The following is a 22882-nucleotide window of genomic DNA, read 5'->3' on the forward strand; positions in this document are numbered from 1 at the left end:
GTGAGCCAGGCCCTCCCGTCCAACATCAGTGCCTGACCTCACAAACGCACTTCTGAAGAATGGTCAAATATTCCCATAGACACACTCCTAAACCTTGTGGACAGCCTTCCCAGAAGAGTTGAAGCTGTTATAGCTGCAAAGGGTGGGCCAACTCAATATTTAACCCTATGGACTAAGACTGGTATGCCATTAAAGTTCATGTGCGCGTAAAGGCAGGTGTCCCAATACTATTGGTAATATAGAGTATTTATATGTGACAGTACTTGCCTGTTTTTGCGTGATTCTGCGCTTTCCGTTTAAGGCAGCTCATTCATTTCAATGTTCTGGCCTATGCACAAAGATCACACAGAAGAAGTGCATGACCCTTTTTTTAAAATCATGTTGCGCCAAAACATAGTACTTGGTGCCATTGGGGTGGGGGCGCCATTAAGAATTAATTTATTGAAACTGTAAATACTTCTTTTCATACTGATCATCTTTATTTTATCTTATTAGTGCCAGAAATAGATTCTGATTTCATCTTCAGGAAAACATGTCTGCAGGTAAGGACTAGAATTTTAGTTTTGCATGGTAAAAATAATATAAAAATACATATCCTGTATACCTGTATAGTGGGCATAGAACCCCCCCCCCCCCCAAAAAAAAAAAGAAATAATCACATTTAGTTGCTTTGCTGCCTGAAATGAAGACCGACACAGTTTTTGTTTTATTCAGCTGTATTTACTCAATGCAAATTATAACATCCAAGTGAAAGATGAAACATCAATATGTCAGAAAAAAATAAAGATCATTCAAAAACAGAATCACTGAGTTCGAAAAATGATCACCCCTCCTAAAAATGACTTGTAAACTCAATCAGGTGTAGCTAATCACCTTCTCAATGGCACACAAAGCTGATTGCCTTTCAACTGTGATTAGCTGGGGTCATTTTGATTAGCTTAGCATGAAAAGAGCTTTACTGGAGCATTTCAGTCCCTGTTAGTGCAACTGAATCAAACAATCAACTATGGGTGGTAAGGCAATGTCACCAGGATCTCCAGGATAAAGATGTGGGCGGGCACAAGTCAGGAGATGGATATAAAAACATGTCAAAGGCTTTATCAATGCCTAGAAGGACAGTAAAGTCTATTATTAAGAAGTGGAAGGTATTTGGTACAACACAGACCCTCTCCGGATCAGGACGTCGCTCTAAACTGGATGAAAGAGCCAAATGTGGCTTGTGTGGGAGGGTTGGAAGAAAAAAGCCACTCCTCAAGAAAGGCCACATGCAGTCACCATTGAGCTTTGCCAAAACGCACCTTGAAGTATCTGATATTTGTTGTCGGAGAATGTCTCTAAAATGTGCCGCATCCAAATAGCTAGACGGAGAGGAGAATTGACCCCTAACTGGACTTTTAAGGCACCCAGATTTGTATAGATAGAAAAGTGTAAATGTTTTATTGGTAACATACATATATCAAAAAATGCAGAATACAAATGGAGGAATGTTAAACAAACATGCATATGAGTTGAAACAGTCGCCACAGTGATTGATACTGTTGTCTTATGGTTCACCCAACGCGTTTCAGAGTTTTTTCATCTCCTTCTTCGGGGGTACGTAAGAAAATCAATCATGTGGAGTGTTGGAATGTGTTCCCATACGATCACCTGTACTGTTTAAGCGGCCATTTATTTCTGAGTGTGCTATACTTACCTGTGAATAAATAAGCACAAATCCAACCATAATGAGGACTCTGCCTCTCTTTGACTTCAGCAGTATTGGTTGCTGATCCTGTCCTGAAGAAGGAGATGAGAAAACTCCGAAATGCGTTGGGTGAAGCATAAGACAACAGTATTAATCACTGTGGTGACCGTTTCAACACCTATGCATGTTTGTTTAACATTCCGCCATTTTTATTCTGCATTTTTTGATATATGTATGTTAACAATAAAACATTTATGAATCAGTTGTTAATTTAATCCTAAATGCCAGTTAGGAACCAAAACGGTAAACCGACACGTAGGGTAAATAGACGGCGCTCAGAAACAATAAAGGTATACCTTGCAGTATACAATAATGGTGATAACCTCTATTGATGAATTTAATCACCTAAGTGTAGCACACTAAATTAACAGTGGACCACAAAACATAAACCTGTAAACATAAAATAAAAAATGATTTATGATATAAATATATGACTATATTAATTTATACACACATATAGATGTGACAAAAAATTGGAAAATAAACACGTGCAAATATTTCAATTCATGCTGCAAAAGTCAAAAACTCCATATGCAGTCCATAGATAATAAACAGCCTCCAAACAAGCTGCAAGTGATATAAAATATTATCTATGGACTGCATATGGAGTTTTTGACTTTTGCAGCATGAATCTATATGTGTGTATAAATTAATATAGTCACATATATATTTATATCATAAATCATTTTTTATTTTATGTTTACAGGTTTATGTTTTGTGGTCCACTGTTAATTTAGTGTGCTACACTTAGGTGATTAAATTCATCAATAGAGGTTATCACCATTATTGTATACTGCAAGGTATACCTTTATTGTTTTTGAGTGCCGTCTATTTACCCTACGTGTCGGTTTACCGTTTTGGTTCCTAACTGGCATTTAGGATTAAATTAACAACTGATTCATATTTTGATTTAAAGGGGGCAGCTCGACATTTTTTGTGTTCACTAGTTTATTATCATTAATTCACTAGTATTGGTGTATATTTATTTAGCATTTTTGAAGTTTTATTTGGGTGCCAGGGGCGCGGTGGAGGTGTTCTACGTGCAGAGGGCGGTGGCATATAGGATACCTATTTTTACAATAAAACATTTATACTTTTCTATCTATAGGAATCTGAGTGCCTTAAAAGTCCAGTTAGGGGGTCAATTCTCTTCTCTGTCTTGAAGTATCTGAGGCCACATGGAAAAAGATATTATGGTCAGATGAGATTAACATTTCATTATTTAGCTTCAACAGCAAATGTCTGGCGGAAATCCGATACAGCTCACCATCCAAATAATACCGTTCCTACAGTAAAGCCTGGAGGTGGTAATATCCTGTTTTGGGGGTGTTTCTCTGCAGCAGGGACTGGAGCACTTGTCAGGATAGAAGGGAAAATGGATGGGGCTAAATACCCAGCAAATTCTTGAGAAAAATCTGCTGCCCTCTGACAGAAAGTTGTCAATGGGAAGAAGGTTTACCTTCCAACATGACAATGACCCAAAAATTACCACACAGTGGTTGAAGGAGGAAAAGGTGAAAGTCCTTGCATGGCCTAGTCAGAGCCCAGACTTAAAGGGGTTGTAAAGCTAATTTTTTTTTTTTTTTTTTAAATAACAAACATGTTATACTTACCTTCACTGTGCAGCTCATTCTGCACAGAGTGGCCCCGAACCTGGTCTTCTGGGGTCCCTCGGCAGCTGTTTCAGCTCCTCCCCGCATGCATTCACCACCTTAATGCGAGCTCCCTCGCATGGTGGTGAGTGCTTGCGAGCGCGCTCCCGTGATACAGCCGGCGGCTATAGCCGCTCGCTGTACCACTCGGCCCCGCCCCCCGGCGCGCCGCGTCATCGGATGTGATTGACAGCAGCGCGAGCAAATGGCTGCGCTGCTTTCAATCCATCCACTGCAGCCAATCAGCGACCAGGCTGAGCTGCAATGAAGATGACGAGGACGAGCAGCGAAGATTCGAGGCGTCATGTAAGTAAAACGGGGGTGCTGGGGGCGGCGGTATTGTCAAAAGTTTTTTCACCTTAATGCATAGAATGCATTAAGGTGAAAAAATTTTTACCTTTACAACCCCTTTAAACACCATTGAAAATCTGTGGAATGACTTGAAGACTGCAGTCCACAAACGGTCACCATCAAATTTAACTGAACTTGAGCAGTTCTGCAAAGAAGAGTGGGCAAATATTGCAAAGTCTAGATGATCCTTTTTAATACCCATTGTATGTTAAACATGTAATACATTTCCCACACATTATACATGTAATAAATATCCCTTGCATTATACATTATACACACAGGTTGTTACATAAAAAAAAGGCACGAGGTCCTCCGCAAATTCGATTACAGGTTTGAAGGGAGAACCCCACACAAAAATAAAGAAAATTGAGGCCCCCCCACCCCCCCCAAACAATACACCCCATGGCAGGCTAGGAAAGTGAGGTGGGAATGTGTCCACCCATCCCCCCCCCCCCCCAAATCATACCAGGCCATATGCCCTCAACATATGGGGGGTACCTCAGACCCCACATGGCATATCTCCTTGTTAATGAGAAGGGCCTTTTCTCCACGACCCTGGCTCGGAGGTTGTGGGGGCCTGTGGGTGCAAGGCTTATCAGAATCTGGACAGGAGAACACAAAGGCAAACTATAAGCAGATTACACTTCAGCTGTGGAAATCCCCTCTTAGTCAACTGTCAAAAGGATCAAGTGTCCCCACTGGAAGATTCCCCTATATTCCTGTACTGGTGACAGCTGTCAAATTTTGGATTTCTCATCACTTTTTGACAAAAGCCAGAACGAATAAAGATTAAACCTTCCCAGCAGGGACACAGCAAACAAACAAAAAAAACTTGACAGGGGTTCTAACCCTTCCTTACTAGGTTGCATGTGACCCTTTTTGCTCTGTAGAAACCTCCAACACTTTTGTTTGTTGTTACAGGATATCCTGCAGCTATCCATTCTCAGCCGCAATGGCAGAATGGCTCCACCTTCTCCAAATCTACCGCTATAGTGCCACCGGGACTGGAGTGTCTTGTAGAGGTCAGTAAGACGGCAAGCTATAGGAGGGTGGTGGTGGGGTGCTTACATGTCTTTTTTGCTGTGGGAATTTCTGCCAATTCAGCAAAAAGAGCATTGTGAGGTCAGGGACTGCTATTGGGGGAGAACACCTGTTAATCGGGTCTTCTCTTCCCAATCAGTGTCCCAATTCATTCTAATGGTGTTCAGTTCCTCCACCCCAAACTCATCAGACCATATCTTTATGTTGCTAACTTTGTGCAGAGGGGCACAGTCATACTAGAACATAATCCCCGACTCTGTTCTTGCTCACCTCGAGATTTTGGGTGTCCTTCCTAACCTTTGTGTGCCCCAAGTTCTCCTGTTGAATTCTCCATAATAATATAAAGAATTGTGAAAGAATGGTGGGAACTCATCATAATGGGCACAGCAGGTGTACATACCTGGGAACTCAGCACAGGGATGGTGGGAACCCCTCATAGTGGGCACAGCAGGTGTACAGACCCAGGAACTCAGCACAAGGATGGTGGGAACCCCTCATAATGGGCACAGCGGGTGGCCATTCCGCTCCTTGACAGCGAGGTGTGAGGTTGCTGGTTCCTTTGCTCCTGTGCTTCCAGAGACCAGGGGCTGGAGTTGCTTCTCTGCCCCAGGAGGGATGCTGGATCCTAGGGAGGACCCTGGGGGGGGCCCCCTAGATAGGCCTGTGACTAGGCCTCAGCCTGTGGAAGATACTGGGCCTGGCCCAAGGAGTGATGAGTCTCTGTCTGCCTTTAGACAGATGATTGTTGGAAAGCTGAAGCGGATTGAGAAGGAAGAGGAGAAATTGTTGATTTTGATGGCTGAATTTAAGAAGAAAAAACAGGTTTGTGCCAAACTATACAGCATGAAGAGACCACCTCTGAGGCCTGAGTTGAAGGACTTGGAGAAGCTGTGAAGAAGCAAAAGGAGCTGGTGAGCTCTCTGAAGCAGAATAGTGGCATATTTAAAGAAAAATATAGAAATGAGGAGCGATTTAATCGCATGAGAAGAGGAGCCGCTTCCTGCATGGAAAGTGACCAACTCAGCGAGGAGATGCAGGTACCAACAGAGTCAGCAGAGAGTGAGAAAGTGGGATGTGCTCAGCTCTTGAACACCTCAGACATCTGCTGAGCCCTCAATGGCGGAGGCCTCTGTCTCCCTCCCTCTGCAAGAGCAATATGGAACATCTGAGCAGGAGGTTGAGGGAGGTACTAGCATGCTGGAGTTCATCTGTAAGCTGGAATCCCCAGATGATGATGAGAAGATGGACATCGTTCCTCACCCTGTGAAAGAGAGACCTGTAGCGAGAGCAAGATCCACCATGAAGTCTGCAGCAGCTGGGAGGAAGTCTGATCCCACCGTCAGTCATGACATCGCAAAGGTAGCAACACAGCAAGTAGGTACAGTGTGTGTGCAGGATGGTGATGTGGACTGTATTAGTGACAATGTGCTTGCTGAGGGTTGTAGTGCTACGGACAGTCAGCCCAGACCCATAGGCAATGTACAGCATGAAGTGCAGTCTGAATTACTTGCTGAAAACAAAGCTTCAGATGAAACTGGTGAGAGTAACTGTCAGCTTCTGGGGGAAGAGTCTGCAGTGAGGAGCTCCATGGACAATACAGAGACTTTGCCTGGATCAGACACAGCGGCTGTTCCTGAGAATGGTGGAGGAGATGCTGGGTGCAGTAGTGCTACAACTCTCCAGGAGTCTGCAGCAAATAAGACTGTGATTGATCCCAGGATTGAAGCTGTGTGTTCAGAGCAGGGGGAGGGGAAGGGTCCTGCCTCTGCTAATCAGAAGACTGCTATCACAGCTGATTCAGACTCTCTGCCAGCAGGTTTGAATGTGTCTAAGGACAAGACTGCAAATGCTCCTGGTGTAAGAAAAACTTATGCTGGTGTTGCTCCTACAGGATCTGGGAAGGGACAGCAAGCAGGGAGGGAGCATGAAAATGGTTTATCTTCCGCCCTGTTTAAAAGGAGGAATGTTGTTCAATTAAAATGGGAGGGCGGTGCAATCCCCCCACATAGGAGGGCAGTGGTGGATAAGATTTTGCAGATGGGGTTTAGGCCCACAGATATCTTCACCCTTATCAGTCCGGCAGGTTCCTATGAGTATGATTCGTCCTTTATCCGTCCAGAGTCTTTGGTCATATTTTGGGAGAAGTATGAACACTTGTGTAGGGGCCTGCCGGACTGGAAAAGGCTCATCCCCAAGCTTGTATCACGCCAGCCACTCATTAAAATGGTGATAATTCTTGTCCGTAATGAATCCATACCGCAAGGGGATTTAACTGTATGGTTGAGGAGGTATGAAGACGTCCTGAGCCCCCTAAAAAAGATTGTGGACGATCGGGGAATATGGACGGGGGGGGGGGTGGTCTGTGCAGCTAAAGGTCATTGAGAATGTCATCCAGCATCTGCCATCCTCAGCTTTCCTGGGAAGGGACAAATTGACCATCTTCTATCTGGGCCAGCCAAAGCTCTGCAACAAGTGTGGTGATAAAGGGCATCTTGCATCCTCCTGTTCAGTGATGAAATGCTCTCTGTGTCAGGGTATAGGACAGAGGTCTCAAACTGGTGGCCCTCCAGCTGTTGTGAAACTACAAGTCCCATGAGGCATTGCAAGGTTGACAGTTACAAGCATGACTTCCACAGTCAGAGGCATGATGGGACTTGTAGTTTTGCAACAGCTGGAGGGCCGCCAGTTTGAGGCCCTTGGTATAGGACATTTGGCAAAGGACTGTAATATCATCAGGTGCAATCTGTGCAATGCGGTGGGACATCCTTACAGTCAGTGTCCTGAGGCAATGCACAACAATCCTGAGCTCATGAGAGAGTTCTTCCGCCTGGACATGGGGGATGCTCAGAGCTCAGCAGCTGGAGTGCCTGTGAGTCCACCCGAGTCTGTGCCAATACCCAATGTGTCTCCCAAGTTTGTGGTGCCCCAATCTGTGACAATACCCAGTATGTCTGTGTCTTCCCAGTCTGTGCGTGTGCCCGTATCTTCCCAATCTGTGCGTTTACCTAGTGTGCCCATGTCTTCCCAGTCTGTAGGTAAGGTATCAGTTGGCAAGAATGTGTCCAATGCTTCTGTGTCTATGTCTTCTAAAATTGCAGAGGCAGCAAGAGGTGCTGAGGCAGGTGCATCAAGTGCAGTGCCAGTCCCCCTCCCCCGACGCTGCAGGGTTTCTATTGAAGATCGTGGGGTGCAGAGGAGTGGGGAAAATGGTGGAGAGGCTGGCCTGGTGGTAGATAAGGGAAGGTAGAGTGGGGGGGGGTGAAGGGGGGTATGGGTGTGGGGAGGCTGTTGATTATGGTTTGTCTAAGGATGATATGGAGTGGTTGGAGGATAGGAGGAGGAGGGGCAAAAGAAGGAAAAAAGGGGTTCAGTTACCTTAAATCCTAAAGTTTTGCCTTTAGAAAATAAGTTTGGGGCCCTGTCAGATGAGGATGATGATGAATGGGACTCGTTGAGTTCTGCATCCTCCATGGATGATGAGTGCCGGGGTGCAATGAAGCGCTGGTTCTCCAGGGAGAGGTAGTAGTCAGGCTAAGAAACGGCTGCCTCAATTACCCTAATGGCAGTTCCCGTGCCGGCGGGTGATTGAGGTAGAGATAGTGAGATGCATGGTCTTAGACGTCTCTGTGAAGGGGCAGGACTTGCGCCTGATTAACATCTATGGTCCCCAGACGAAGTGGGACAGGAAACACCTCTTTACAAAGATTAAGCCTTTCTTTTTACGGCCCAGCAGGTTATCTTTGGAGGTGATTTCAACACCATTACTAGGTCTAAAGACAGGAGAGGTTTCAGAGATAAGCTGGGCTATGACACCCTTTTTCTCAATGCGATAGTTAGGGAAGCAGGTCTGGTAGATGCGCACATTAAGCACTGCCCAGACAGCACGGGGTTCACTTTTCAGCGAGGTAGTAGTCAGAGTAGGATAGATAGGTTTTTTTAAAAGGGAGACTCTGCTTTTTCGGCACCTGTGTGTCGGACAGTGGAGTTTTTTTTTCTGATCACTGTATTCTATCTGTGACTCTGAATGCCTCAGACATGCCCCCTAGGGGGAGGGGTATCTGGAGATTGAATTCGGCCCTCCTGGAAGACGAGAGAGTAATGCCGCGTACACACGAGCGGACTTTACGGCAGACTTTGCCGGGCGGACGGGATTTCTTTGGACAATTCGATGTGTGTGGGCTCCAGCGGACTTTGTTTTCTCAAAAGTTGGACGGACTTAGATTTGAAGCATGTTTTAAATCAATCCGTCGAAATTGAGTCCGGTCGAAAAGTCCGCTCGTCTGTATGCTAGTTTGACGGACAAAAAGCCACGCTAGGGCAGCTATTGGCTACTGACTATGAACTTCCTTGTTTTAGTCCGGTCGTACATCATCACATACGAATTCAACGGACTTTGGTGGATTGTGTGTAGGCAAGTCCGTTCATTCAGTAAGTCCGTCGTAAAGTACGTTGAAAAGTCCGCCGGGCAAAGTCTGCCGTAAAGTCTGCTTGTGTGTACGTGGCATAAGACAATCCTTTGAGGATTTTTTTCAAACACAGGTAACGATCCTAGACTTTTGCAGCAGCAAGTCAGAATGGTGGAAGCTTGTGAAACAGCGGACTGTTGGGCTTTTCAAGGTCATAGGAAGAAAGAAGCAGCAAGATGAGTATATCACCTACCAGCGTTTGCGGAGGAAACTTAACTGCCTTGTTTCGAATGGAGGAGATTCTGGGACGATCTCTGAGGTGAAACTCCTCCTTATGAGACATCAATATGACCGGCACACCTCTTTTTGGTTCAGGAGAGGGATTACGGGAAATACCATTCGCCTGACCCTTACCAGAACTGTAAACAGAGCATAGCAGTTAAGACGGTCAATGGCCTGAGGGACAGTACGGGCTTCCTGATTAAGTCTAGGTCAGGGATCCTGGAAGTTGTCCGGTCATACTATGCCGATCTCCTGGGAGGAATGAAACCTTGATCGAACAAGGATGTTGGGTTTTTTGGACTCTACACCAGGTCTGGAAAGTAATATTCCTTTGATGAATTTGACAGATGAAATCACTGCAGATGAGGTAATCCAGGCTATTAATAAACTGGCCATCAAGAAAACGCCAGGGCCAGATGGTTTGACAGCCAAATTTTATAAATGTTTTAAGACGATCCTGGCTCCTTACCCTGCGGAGGTTTTTAATGGCTGTTTGCAGGAGGGTTCTCTTCTCTCCCTCCCTCCATGAGGCAATCTGCAGTGATGCTTCTGTCAAAGTGTAAAGATCCTTCGATGATTGGGAATTGGCACCCCATTAGCCTTCTTAATGTTGATAGAAAGATACTGGCAAAGATTTTTTTTCTGGCGCTTATCACCAGTTGCAGGCAGTTTGTTATCCCGCTACCAGCACTGCCCGGTCCAAGGTAGAAGCATTTTCTCAGCGGTGTTAGCTGTCCGGGAGGCCTTGAAGTGTTGTAGGGCTGCTGGTTGGGGTAAATTTTTGCTGACATTGGATCAGGCTAAGGCCTTTGATCTGGTTAATCATGAGTACTTGTGGCTCCTACTTGACAAATATGGCCTGGAGGGGGGTTTCATTGATTGGCTCAAGATTTTGTACAAAGGGGCTGAAAGCTTTCCTCTGGTTAATGGTTGGGTCGGGCAGCCATTTGTGGTTGGCTCGGGTGTGAGTCAGGGGTGTCTATTGAGTCATCTGCTATATGTGTTTGCAATCAACCCCTTCATTAGAAGGCTAGAGAGTGGACCATTGTGTGGGGTACCTTTGGGCATCGCTGGTGAGCCTCCTTTGAAGGTTGTGGCCTATGCTGATGATATTTCTGTTTTTGTCTCTGGGACTGGGGAGGCGCAGGAGGTGGTCTCAGTGGTAAGGCAGTATGCAGAGGCATCAGGTTCAAAGGTCAACCAAGACAAGTGTGAAGCTTTCTGGATGGGCGTGGAAGGTGAGAGCTTTGTTTTCCCAGATGACTTCCCATAGCCCCAACAAAAAATTAGAGTTCTAGGCATTGAATTTGGCCCAGGTGACTATGGCCATGCAAATTGGGTGCACAGGCTTGAGAATGCCGATACCAAGGTGGCAAGCTGGAAAGGTTGGCAGCTTTCCTTGAGGGAAAAGGTTGATCTGATCAAGACATACCTGATTCCGATTTTTCTGTATGTCAGTTTTGTTTGCGTTTTGCCAGTTTCTCTCTATACCAGGGTCTATAGTTGTTACTTCCAGCTGTTATGGGGCAACATAGGAGGGTGGTCTAGGGATGATTAACCCTGTAGTCTTTTCCCCTTTGATGTTTGTGCTGTACAATCTTGGTAACATGTTGGCAGAGAGACCGCCTGGGTGGGTTGGTATTTTTCAGCCCTGGTTTAGGCCCTTTCTGTGACACTGGGAAAACGATGGGCCAGTGAAAAGCCTGAGGGTCAAGCATGATAAGCTCCCGGCTTATGTTGCCCTGTGTTGGAAAATGCTTCGGCAGTGGCAAGTAACAGCAGGAGAAGTCAGATCTCTTCCAAGGAAACTTCTTGAGAAGCGGATCATGAGCTCTGCTTTTTGCGAGCCACTGGCCTTAAAGGATTGCCCAAGCCTGGTTTTCGGGGTGGGTTTGCGATTGATTAATTTGGAGAGAATCCCGATGAAGTTTAGGGATCAGGCTTGGCTTGCCTTTCATGGAAAACTATATGTGAAGGGCAACTTGAAGTTTCTTTCCATGAGTGATTGGGGCTGCCCGAGAGTGGAGTGTGGAGGAGTGGTGGAGTCCATGGATCACTTTCTACTTCAGTGCCCTTTTAATATAGAGGTGTACAAGAGGGTGGGGAGGGCTCTGAGTATACCCTTCCTCCCCCATATGAGTTATGCAGAGTGGGTGTATGAGGCATTCCAGACTCATCAGGATTCTGATTTGGAAACACTTTTTTTAGTTAGTCTAGTAGTCCGTTTTTTCAAGTGGAGTGCACGGTGTCAGGTATCCTTATGGAGTAAGATCCTCCGTATCGAAGTGGTGATGCAGGACATTCTGGGTGAGGTTGGGAAGATTCAGGGTCTTGAGAAAGACAGGTGGTGGCAGGAGGCCTGGATAAGGGCGTGGAGGAATATCAGGACTCTGTAGCTGCTGCCTGTTGATCTCAGGGTGTGCGGCTTTTCTTTGTATTCTGTTTCACTCCCCTAGATTTTCAGATCAAATATATTTTTGATAAATGGCTACATGCACGGTGACGGTGATGTTCCTTAGTCTGGCTCTCCTGTAGGGATTATTATGTTGTGCGCAATTTGGTTTGCACCATTTATTATGTTCTTGTTCTTTCTGTTTTGTATAGTCATATTCAATTATTTTGTAAATATGTTTTACTTATTTATTATGGTTTTATTGTATATAAGTTGTTGTTTGTAGGATTTTTCAATAAATAAAATTAACCCCTCATAATGGGCACAGCAGGTGTACAGACCTGGGAATTCAGCACTAGGCATGTGCATTTCGTTTCGTTCCGAATCGAAATTCGGACGAATTTTTCATTATTCGGAAATTCGGATGCATCCGAATTTCCGAATGACAAAAGTAAAGAATTTAAACGAATCCGAAAAAAAAACGAACGAATTCGAATCGAATTCGAAAACATATTCGAATCGAATTCGAAAACATGATGCTATTCTTTTATACTTTCTATTCTATCCTAATCTTTTCTATTGGAATTCGATTTCATTCTATACGAATTTCAAATTTCGCAAAATGGTTATATATAGTTTACTTTTTCAAATTCAGTTATTGTTTTTTTCGAATTTGATAGTTTTTTTCGAATGTGGTAGAAATTTTTCGAATTTGACAGTTTTTTTCGAATGTGGTGGAATTTTTTCGAATTTGACAGTTTTTTTCGAATGTGGTAGAATTTTTTCGAATTTGATAGTTTTTTTCGAATATGGTAGAAATTTTTCGAATTTGACAGTTTTTTTCGAATGTGGTAGAATTTTTTCGAATTTGATAGTTTTTTCAAATGTAGGTGTCCTTTTATGAAAGTGCGGTAAAATACCGCTTTTCAGTTCTCAGGCATTCTCAGAGGAGATCGCTCTCTTCTGAGTGCCTGTTTATGAAAGTGTGTAGATCGCTTCTCATGTTGAGTTGAGGAGCGATCTACAAACGCCGGGAACTCCTGAGAATGGCTCCTCTCACTATAATCTCGCGTGATATAGCGGGATTACAGTATGAGGAACCATAAAATACAAAAGTTTAACACAAATCAGCACACATTATTCCCCAACATATTAATAAAATAATAAAGTTAAATTCCCCCTACACAATATACATTAACCTAATTATAAAAAAAACATTGTTTTTATCAATATTTAAAGATCATACATGTCCCTATTTAAATGTGAATGGTGTATAGTAAATGAATGTAATGCACATATGTAATGCAGCTATACACCATTCATATAAATGCAAAATACATTTATAATCATTAAAAAAATAATTTTAATAAAGTATACAAGTATAAATATTTATTAATAAATTAAAATAAAATATATTTCATTATAGATAAACATAAAAATTGATAAACTGGTGCGATGCGAGAACACTGCGAATCCACTGCGGGTTCCCGCATCGCACCGACTCGCATGTCAGTTCACACTGCCATATGCGAATCGCTGGGGAGTGTCAATACATTGTTAAGGACACCCCCAGATCAGCTTGCATATCGCACTGCGAACTGACAGTTCGGACATGAATCGGATCGCATATGTGTGAACACACATGCGATCCGATTCTGGTCCGAACAGAAAAAAGGGTCCTGTGCGTGTTTGCACCGAATGCGGTGCGATATCAGCCATACTATCTGTACAGCTGATATCGCACCGCACAGACATCGCATGTAATGTGAATGGCAGTGTGCTGCAAATAACATGCGATGCCTGTGCGATGTCCGGCATCGCGCAAGTGTGAACTGGGCCTAAAAGTTAACACCCCCAAATCAGTTCACATATCGCAGTGCGATCTGCAAACTCGGACAGTAATCGAATCGCATGGGTGTGAACACCCATGCAATCCGATTCTGCTGTGGACCAATAAAAGGGTCCTGTAAGAGTTTGGTCCGAGGGCAATGCAAATTTAGCAATACTATCTGTATGGCTGAAATCGCATCGCACAGAGATCGGATGTGATTTTGCACTGCGGTGCGAATCACATCCGATCTCGGACACCGCAGCAGTGGGAACTGGCCCTAAATCATATTGCATTTGCACCAAAATGGTACAGGACCCTTTATTTGGTCCGCACTGGAATCGGATCGCATGGGTGTGAACACCCATGCGATCCGATTCCTGCACCATTACATAGTTCGCACTGCGATCTGTGAAATGATCTGGGGGTGTCATTAACTTTACATTGACACCCGCAGTGGTGCGCAGATGTCAATGTAGGTGCGATGTGAAAACCCGCACAGGAATCACGCTGGTTCACGCATCGCACAAGTGTGAACCCAGCCAGAGACGTGAACATCTAAAAAAAAAAAAAAATATATATATATATACATATACACACTATAAATTCCTATCCTGCTGGTTTTGGGGTGTGTAATGGTGGGGAAGGTGTGCTCTGACTGTTTGAAAGAAAGAAGTCAAAAGACTTCTTTCTTTCTCCAGAATATCAGCCAGTTTCAGGCTTCTCACTCTGATTCTCCACTTCTGAAATGGTGAATCAGAAAGTGAGAATTCTGTCACAGATCGCCAGTGAGGTGTGGAGATCGCACCTTCATAAACTGGCCGTTTCTGTGAATTCTCACTGTGCTGAGATAATCAGCGGAGAACATGTTCTCCGCTGATTATCTCAGTTTCATAAACTGGTAAAGCGCTGAGATCAGCGGTGAGACTCGGGATCGCCGCTGATCTCAGTTTCATAAAAGGACACCGTAGTAAGAATTTTTTCGAATTTGACAGTTTTTTTCGAATGTGGTAGAATTTTTTCGAATTTGATAGTTTTTTTCGAATGTGGTGGAATTTTTTCGAATTTGATAGTTTTTTTCGAATACGGTCGAATTTTTTCGAATGCGGTCGAATTTTTTCGAATTCGAATACGAAACGAAACGAATTCCGAAAACGAATGTAATGAATGCAACGAATTTAACTAAACGAATTAAGTTAAATAACGAATCGAAACGAAACTAAACTAAACGAATTTTTTCATCCTGCACATGTCTATTCAGCACAGAGATGATGGCAACCCCTCATAATGCCTCTCTAGCATCTATCAAACACTGAAATGCCACATTTTGGGGGAACGTAAGAGCTGTTCTATCAAAGAGACAATTATTATTGAAATTATAGAAAAATATACCGTAAGATGCCTGACCCCCAGAGTTCACTATAACTGGAACTTCAGTTTCGGGTAGATTAACTTACAAATAGATAAAATAAGAGACATCTTCACAAAATATAATGATCTATAGAAGCATAACACAGAAACAGGAAAAATAAAGAAAAAAAAATAAAAATATTACAAAAATAATAACTTTATAACACATTTCTTTATTTACTTTCAGGTGGAAGAAGTGATATTAAAGCATAAAGGTAAGAGATGGGAATGAATATAGAGTATTATAGAGCTTCCTGTCCTTTGTGCTGGTTGTTTGTTTTTATAGAAGAACAAATGTCTCTTGACAAAAAGCATTGCAAAAGAAGTCAAAGCAGAACTCCAGCCAAAAAAAATGAAGAAGAAAAGCCTATAAAAAGATAAAATGAAAAACCGCTTTTGACGCAATACTCGCCTTTAATCCAGAGCTGTGACCTGCAGAAATTATTTTTTGTTACAAGATGCCCTTTGTATTTTGGCATGAATGATGCTGCCAATCACTTCCTCTGAGCCCAGGCTGGCATGAACTTCACTTATTTTTTTACATACTGTCACCAGTACAGTACAGCGCCATCATATGACTAGTGTCACTGACTGGTGACAGTATGTGAAAAACAGATAAATCGTTTTTTAATTACATTTTTTAACAACTCTTTTAAACATGTTTTTCTTTGTTTACTTCTTTTCATTTTCTTTACTTTCCTTTTTTCTAAACATACTTTTATCAAAGTGGTTCAGTGTCACCAAAGTGACGCTGTACTACTACAAGGGGGGGGGGGGGGTAGGGATTTTTTACATTTTTTTTTTTTTAAACTTTGATCACTGTAATCACTGTAACAGCAATGTTTTGATCTGGCATGAATGGGTTACATTCATTAAAGCTGTACTTACTATTGTGTTCTGTGATTGGCCCACAGCTATCACATGGTAGAGGGTGATGTGATTGGCCCAGATACCATGTGCTAGCTGAGGGCCAATCACAGAATCACAATAATAAGCACAGCTGTTATGAAACTCATTGTGATCATGTGATCGCATAGCGACCATGTGATACCATGGCTGCTCAAAGCGGTTGGGTACCGGGAGCCGCAATTCTGCTGTGTCCATGTAGGTGATCCAGCTTACCCGTGCCCCCCGCCAACAATAAATGTACTGTGGGCAGGCAGGAACTGGTAAAGATGTATTATTGATTACAGAGCCGCATTACTTTGTGTTTATTTGCCTGGAGTCCACCTTTAAATCTGAGTTCAGGGGGGCGGAGCCGGCTGCTGTTGTAGATGGCCACTGTTTAGCCGAGCTTTGGGGCCATCGTCTATTATGGAGAGCTTTGCAGCAATGTAGGGTAGCATTATCTCCACCATCCGTGTCCGTTCTGGACCCAGCACCTCAAGGCACAACATGGGAAAGAGAAAGATGAGAGAGGGGCCGAAGAAACTGACAGATTTCTTCCTCTCGGCTGACTCTCAGCCCCTATTTTCCGGCCTCCACAGGCAGCAGATTGCCGAGCAGAGGGAAAGGAGGAGATGGCCATCCAAGCAGATCACAGAGAGGATCTGCTCACTCATCCTCCTGCAGCACACCTCTCTCAATCCCTCTAAAGAACAAACCCAAGCATGCCCTCGATCATAAGCGTGCGCACAGGGTGTGCCAGGTGTGCCCAGGCACACCCTAATCCCCCCATGCGCATTAGTGTTATCGTTCTGTGTAGCAACAGGATCATGGGAAAGATCTCCCTCTTACCGGCTCTGCCATAAGAGAAGTGTTTATCCTTTTCTCTTTCACTGTGCCAGCAGGGAGATCAATGTGCTGGGTCATATATATAAATACATACACATGCATGTGTGTTTGAGCTTAAGGGTGCACACCCTAATGCATTAGGCTGTGCACACCTATGCCCTCGATCGTCCTGGAGTAAGTGGGCACATGGCAAAGGCAGATGACACAAGGGAGCTGGTGGAGATTCTGGAGGAATTTCCAACTTGAGGTCAGCCAATAATGGACACTACTTTGAAAGATATGCTGATATCTTTAAAGGGCTCCTTACACAGAGACATGGTCTCCTTTATGGCACAAGTGAAAGCTGAGGTCTCGGACCGAGTGCATCATATTGAGAACAAAATGGAGGGAGTATGCTTCTGCTCACAATGAGCTAGTTGATGCCCATAATGAAAAATGATGAGGAAATCGCAGCTCTTAAGATTAAACTTGCAGGTCTTCAGGACAGATCTCGCAGGAATAATGTGAAATTCAGAGGGATCTCTGAAACAGTGTTATCTGCAGATCTTGGCTAATCTTCTCCTGGATACTGCAGAGAGAGAATTGGTGGTCGACCACGCTCATTGGCTCCCAAAACCAGCCTACTTGCCTGATAATGTGCCTCGGGATGTTATTGCAAAAATAAATTTTTTCCACATCAAAGATGATTTTACGCAATTCGCTAGGCCCAACTCGCCATTGCCTGATCCTTATGCCCATCTCCAGCTATTTACAGATCTGTCCCAACACACAATAAGGGGGCGCAAACGAATGCAATCTGTAGCAAAGTTCCTGCGCAACCATCATATCGTATATAGATGGGGCTTCCCTGCCAAGTTGCTTATTACAAAAGATGGCAAATACTTCACGGCTGCCCCATAGCGAAAGGCCTCCGCCTTGCTAGAATTTGGGGCCTACTTACACATGAAGATGAACCTTTCCACTAAAAGCATTCTCCCTCCTGAGTGAGTCATGATTGGGAAACTATAAAGAAAGAAGAACTTTTGCGCTAACCAGACAAATTAAATAAAATAAAATATTAGGTGCAGCTGCTAGTGTTAGTCAAAAAAATACAAAAGACCCTAATACAATACATATATAGTGACAAGCGCGCATCCTGACACAGTATGTATTATACAGTGTGTGTAATCCTTAGTGTTTTGAACCCTATAGGTGTGATATTGAATAATAAATATCCAAAATAATTTATGTGAAAAAAACTTATTGAAGAGTTTGTTACAGTTCCGCTAAATATTGAATTCCCATGCTCCAAACAATATTGTGAAAACAATATAGTAAAACAATGTTGGTATAGTGACACAATGTTGCTAAAAAAACTTTTGGTCAGCAACAATGTAGCATCCACTCATTACTCAAAATAATATTGTGAACATCAGATGGTGAAATATAGTGGTATAGTGACACCAGCCACAATGTTGCAAAAAGACTCTTTGGTCAGCAACAATGTAGTATTCACTCCACACCTCAAAAACAGTGGTAGAAAAAAATATAGTCTGTCAATGAGAACTTCTTCCCCCTGAATATCCTGTGTAAGGATTTAAACAATAAAAAATATGTATTCAAACTCAGTCCTCATAGAAATATATATTATGCTGATGATGAAATAAATCTTCTACTGGAATACAGCGATGATCTTCCTATTCAGAAAATATAGTAGAACAGGCCGCTTACCGGATCAGATGGATCTCTCTTTAGGGAGATCAAACAAGCTTGTTGCATTAGCCTGCCGGCTTCCCTGATTATCACCTGGATGTCAGTTGTAGGATCTTCATCCACTTTACCCAATCCACAGAACAGGTATCCTCTGTTTTTGGTATACAGGATTTCACAACTCCAGAATGATTTTAAGTCTTTGAATTATCCATAGTATAGCCAAACGCCTCAGTGGGAACAAAGCGGGAGAAACTCCATAGTTCAGATGTGTATTTCAAAAAATGTATTTAAAAAAACTTTTTCACAGTCACTTCAACAAATTCCACTGCAGATAATCACAGCAATGACACACAGCACTCTAGGAACCGCAAATCAACAACTTCAAAAGTGCACAGCAAACGGGAACCAGATAAAAAACAGCTAAAAAACAGCTAAAAAGTTCAACTGCAAATTTTAGCAGACATGAAGCGAGGGAGCAAACCGACTGACTGCATGGGAAAAAAAAAACACTAAAAAAACGTGATGGCATCACAGCCTCTAGCTCCACCCGACATGTTTCCCCTAAAAAGGCTTCCACTGGGAACGGAGACATGTCAATATCACACCTATAGGGTTCAAAACACTAAGGATTACACACACTGTATAATACATACTGTGTCAGGATGCGCGCTTGTCACTATATAAACTGCCGATGATGCAAATGTAATGTAGCCTTCGGGCCTTCTTCTTCCTTCATGAAGTGGTTTTAGTCAAGGCATGGAGTTCGGCCTTTTCCAAGAACACAGGATTTTCCTCCTTTTCGTTATAGGGTTATGAGTGCATTTCTATCTATCAACATTATTCTGCATCCTCAACTGTTTTGTGACCCAAGGACTTTCCCTACATCAAACCACCTTCCAGGTACTACAACATATCCTTCCTACCACCTTTGGCCCAGGGGGGCTGTGATCAGCAACCAGTATACCCCTCATGGTGCTTAAAAGTGTATCACTCAACGGCCTTGGGCTCAACAGTCCCTATAAAGGCAGGGCATTATGGATGGAAGCAAAAAAGTTCAAAGGAGACTTCTTTGTATTCAAGAATCACACGTCCTGAAGGTCAATCCTCCTAAATGTTCTAATGTCCTGAGAAGAAAAGAGCAGTTTTTATAGCTGTTATTTGTAAGACATAACTCTGCTGAGGAGCCTCAGGGTCAATATCTGACCTTAGTGTGTAGACTCAACAACACCATCTACAACATAGTGAACTCATATGCACCAAACACGGGTCAAGCCCATTTTCTACGAAAACTGTTAAAAAAAGTTAAACAAATGCAACAAGGGCATGTGCTATGGTGTGGAGACTTTAATTCTCTCCTCGACCCCACTTTGGATACCACTGCTTTTAAATCATCTTACAACCGCCATTTGCTCCACTTCATACACAAAGCCGGTCTGAAGATGCCTCAACCCCACTGAAAAAGACTTTACCTTTTTTTCGTCAGCACATGAATCTTTTTCAAGAATTGACTATTGTCTAATGGACCTTCATCTGCTACATAAAGTATCTTGTGCGGCCATTCACTCTATAACATGGTTGGACCATGCTCCCATCTCTGTTACGTTGAGAGAGGATCATGCTGTTCGACCATCTACTTTGTGGAGCAACAACACATTTCTCCTGTCTCAAAAAAGAGTCCAGCATAAACTTAAACCTCACATACAAGAATACTTTCAGCTTAATTCTGCTCCTGATTCTAATGTGTTTATGCTTGGTGTGCCGATAAGGCTGCATGACATAAGGCTGTAAGGGGTCTAATGATCCAAATTGCTTCCAAAGAGAAGAGGCAGAGGACGCAGGCTGTAAATTCCTTACTGGGTAGGATTAAAACATTAGAGTCCCTAACCAAGACTTCTATTACTACAAAAAAAACGTAATTGACCTTCTTAGGTGTAGACCCCTTTTAATTGATATCTAACCATGAGAACGTCTTGAAAAAAGTTAAAGCAAAATTTTTTTTGTTTTGTTTCAAGTTTTTTATTGAAGTTTTCAATTTAACAAGGAAAGAACAATACAGCATTGAGATGTTACATGAATCAATGTATACAATATGATTTAAGTGTAAAATAAGAAGTTCTTTAATCAATAAACTACACCACTAAGCTGAAGAACCAAACCAATTAAAGGAACATATAAAGAAGTCCTCATGCAGGGCAGGAAGAGGTCTCCACTGGCGGGTATTGGAGTGGGGTACGGGGTCATGCGTGTGTATGAAGGTTAAAGACAGGTAAACTTATATATGCTCCCCTGACATCCAAACACCCCTGTCGGGCTCTGTGTATGGATGGGGGAGCTATGGAACTCGACAAGCGTTGTCGGTAAAGGGGTAGTTTACCTGTATGATGGGTTGTTTTATGTTATGCCAGTGGGACAAAATATTTGGTTAGATTGCTCTATAGGGAGTATAACTGGGGAGGAACCCTTGGTACCAAATGGCAATGCAGTGAGGGGTATAGAATCTCAGAAAGACCTAATGTCATCAGGACAATAATAGACATCATCAGGCAGGGGCAGTAAGTAAGGGTGGGTGGGGGTATGAGGGGACAGATCTCATTTAAGTGCATAGTATAGGCAGATAGCGTCTTGTGGATTACCCCGGGTTGAGTAGAAGTGTGTCAGTTTAGGGAATTGCGGTAATCGGCTGTTTCTTTAAAGTGTGACCAGCAGGCCCAGGTTTTCTGAAACTTTGTTGGGGTCTCTCTAGCCTGGTGAATGAGGGCCTATATTTCTGCTATTCTTTCAATGCGGTGAAACCAGTGAGAAGTAGTTGGGGGGTTGGTCTGTCTCCAAAACACAGGTATGCATTGTTTGGCAACATTAATGAGGTGGAGGGTGAGGGATTTTTTGTAGGCCAAGTGGGGTATTGATGTGTGGTGGAGCATATATTGGGCGGGGGTAAAGTCTGGCATGTAAGTTGTGATTTGGGTGGTAGACGGTGTACTTCCTTCCAAATAGGTTGTATGAGCGGGCACTCCCACCATATGTGGAGTAGGGATCCTTGGGTTAAATTATATTTCCAGCAGAGTGGGGAGATGCTGGGGTGGTATTTATGTATCCTGACAGGGGTCCTGTACCATCTAGAGTATAGCTTGTATCCATTTTCTTGCGCTGATATGTTGATGGATCCTTTATGAATGTGGTCAAAGATCTGCTCTCATTGAACGTTAGATTCAATGAGAGTTCTTTTTCCCAGCGCTGGCTAATTGCGTTAGACTTGGGGCTGCAGTCTAAGAACAGGGGTGAGTACAAGGTCGACATCAGATGTCTTTGGGGCTCAGTGTCAGTGCAAATGGCTTCAAAGTGAGTGTATTCTCTGTGCTACTTGGTCAGAGGTTTGGCGCTTTGGTTGAAAAGCCACGCCATGTCACGCTGCGCTCCGTCAGTGGCCAGGCAATCTTCTGGGACCTGTGACATGTCCCAAAAGATTGCAGGGATGGAGAGGTTGACTAGGCGGCCAGGCGACCAGACCAGGAAGTGGGAGCTAGCTAAACAACCCCCCCCAAAAAAAATGACATGACCAATTGTGGCATGTAAGGGGGCGAGGGGTGCTTAAAGCGGAAGTTCCACTTTTGGGTACAAAACATGGCATACAAGAACTTTTTAAATTGGCAGGAAGATAGTAGACAGCTAGAATGTAGCTGCAGAGAATGTAAAAATATCCAACAGTTTAAATAGTATATTAACCCCTTGGTGGTGGCCGCACACAACTATGTGGCCTCTCTGCGCCTGGTCCTTGGCGCTGAGGGGCTGCATATTTGCATGAATTGCTGTGCATACAGCTGTGCTGAGAGCACGCGTGGCGCATGTTCCTGCCACAGTTGCCGGCACCTAACCAAAAGTTGTTAGATCACGTGACTTAAGCAACGCCTCCTTACGCCATAAAAACCTCTTAAAGGGCCGGGAGGCGCTGACGTTAAGAGGTTATAAAACAAAACTTGTAGCCTGTAAGTTAGAGTAGGTATCAATAAGCCAGGTTAAATTAGTTAAAATAAAATTATTTTTTACACTACGTTCACATCTATGCTCTTTTTTTTGTGCGTTTTTACATTTTGCAGAAACGCACTACAGTCCATTTAACATGGTTTTCTATGGTACACTTTCACATCTATGCATTTTGCAGCCGCTGCATTTTTTTCTTTAAAGGGTCAGGGATGTTTTTCCTGCAGCAGATTGCATTTTGTGTGTAATAGACTTCAATGGAGTCACACCTGAAATGCAAGTGTTTTTTTTTTTCTTTTCCCCCTTTAAAAACACTGTATATAGTGGGTTGCTAGGCAGCATGCCTGGAAGTCGGCCGCCTTGTCCTTAACA

General features: G+C 43.4%; 1 protein-coding gene across 1 annotated transcript in view; it reads left to right on the plus strand.

The window, feature by feature from the left end:
• The window catches only part of LOC141134155 (phospholipid scramblase 3-like), a 66596-nt gene that overhangs the window by 16901 nt on the left and 26813 nt on the right, over positions 1-22882 (plus strand). The window contains exons 2-4 of the mRNA XM_073623740.1: positions 496-542; positions 4669-4769; positions 15294-15321. Of these exons, the coding sequence (XP_073479841.1) occupies positions 533-542; positions 4669-4769; positions 15294-15321 (139 nt within the window). The 5' untranslated portion in view covers positions 496-532. The remainder of the gene's footprint in view (positions 1-495; positions 543-4668; positions 4770-15293; positions 15322-22882) is intronic.

The sequence above is a fragment of the Aquarana catesbeiana genome, linkage group LG03 (assembly GCF_042186555.1).
Source record: "Aquarana catesbeiana isolate 2022-GZ linkage group LG03, ASM4218655v1, whole genome shotgun sequence".
NCBI lineage: Eukaryota > Metazoa > Chordata > Amphibia > Anura > Ranidae > Aquarana > Aquarana catesbeiana.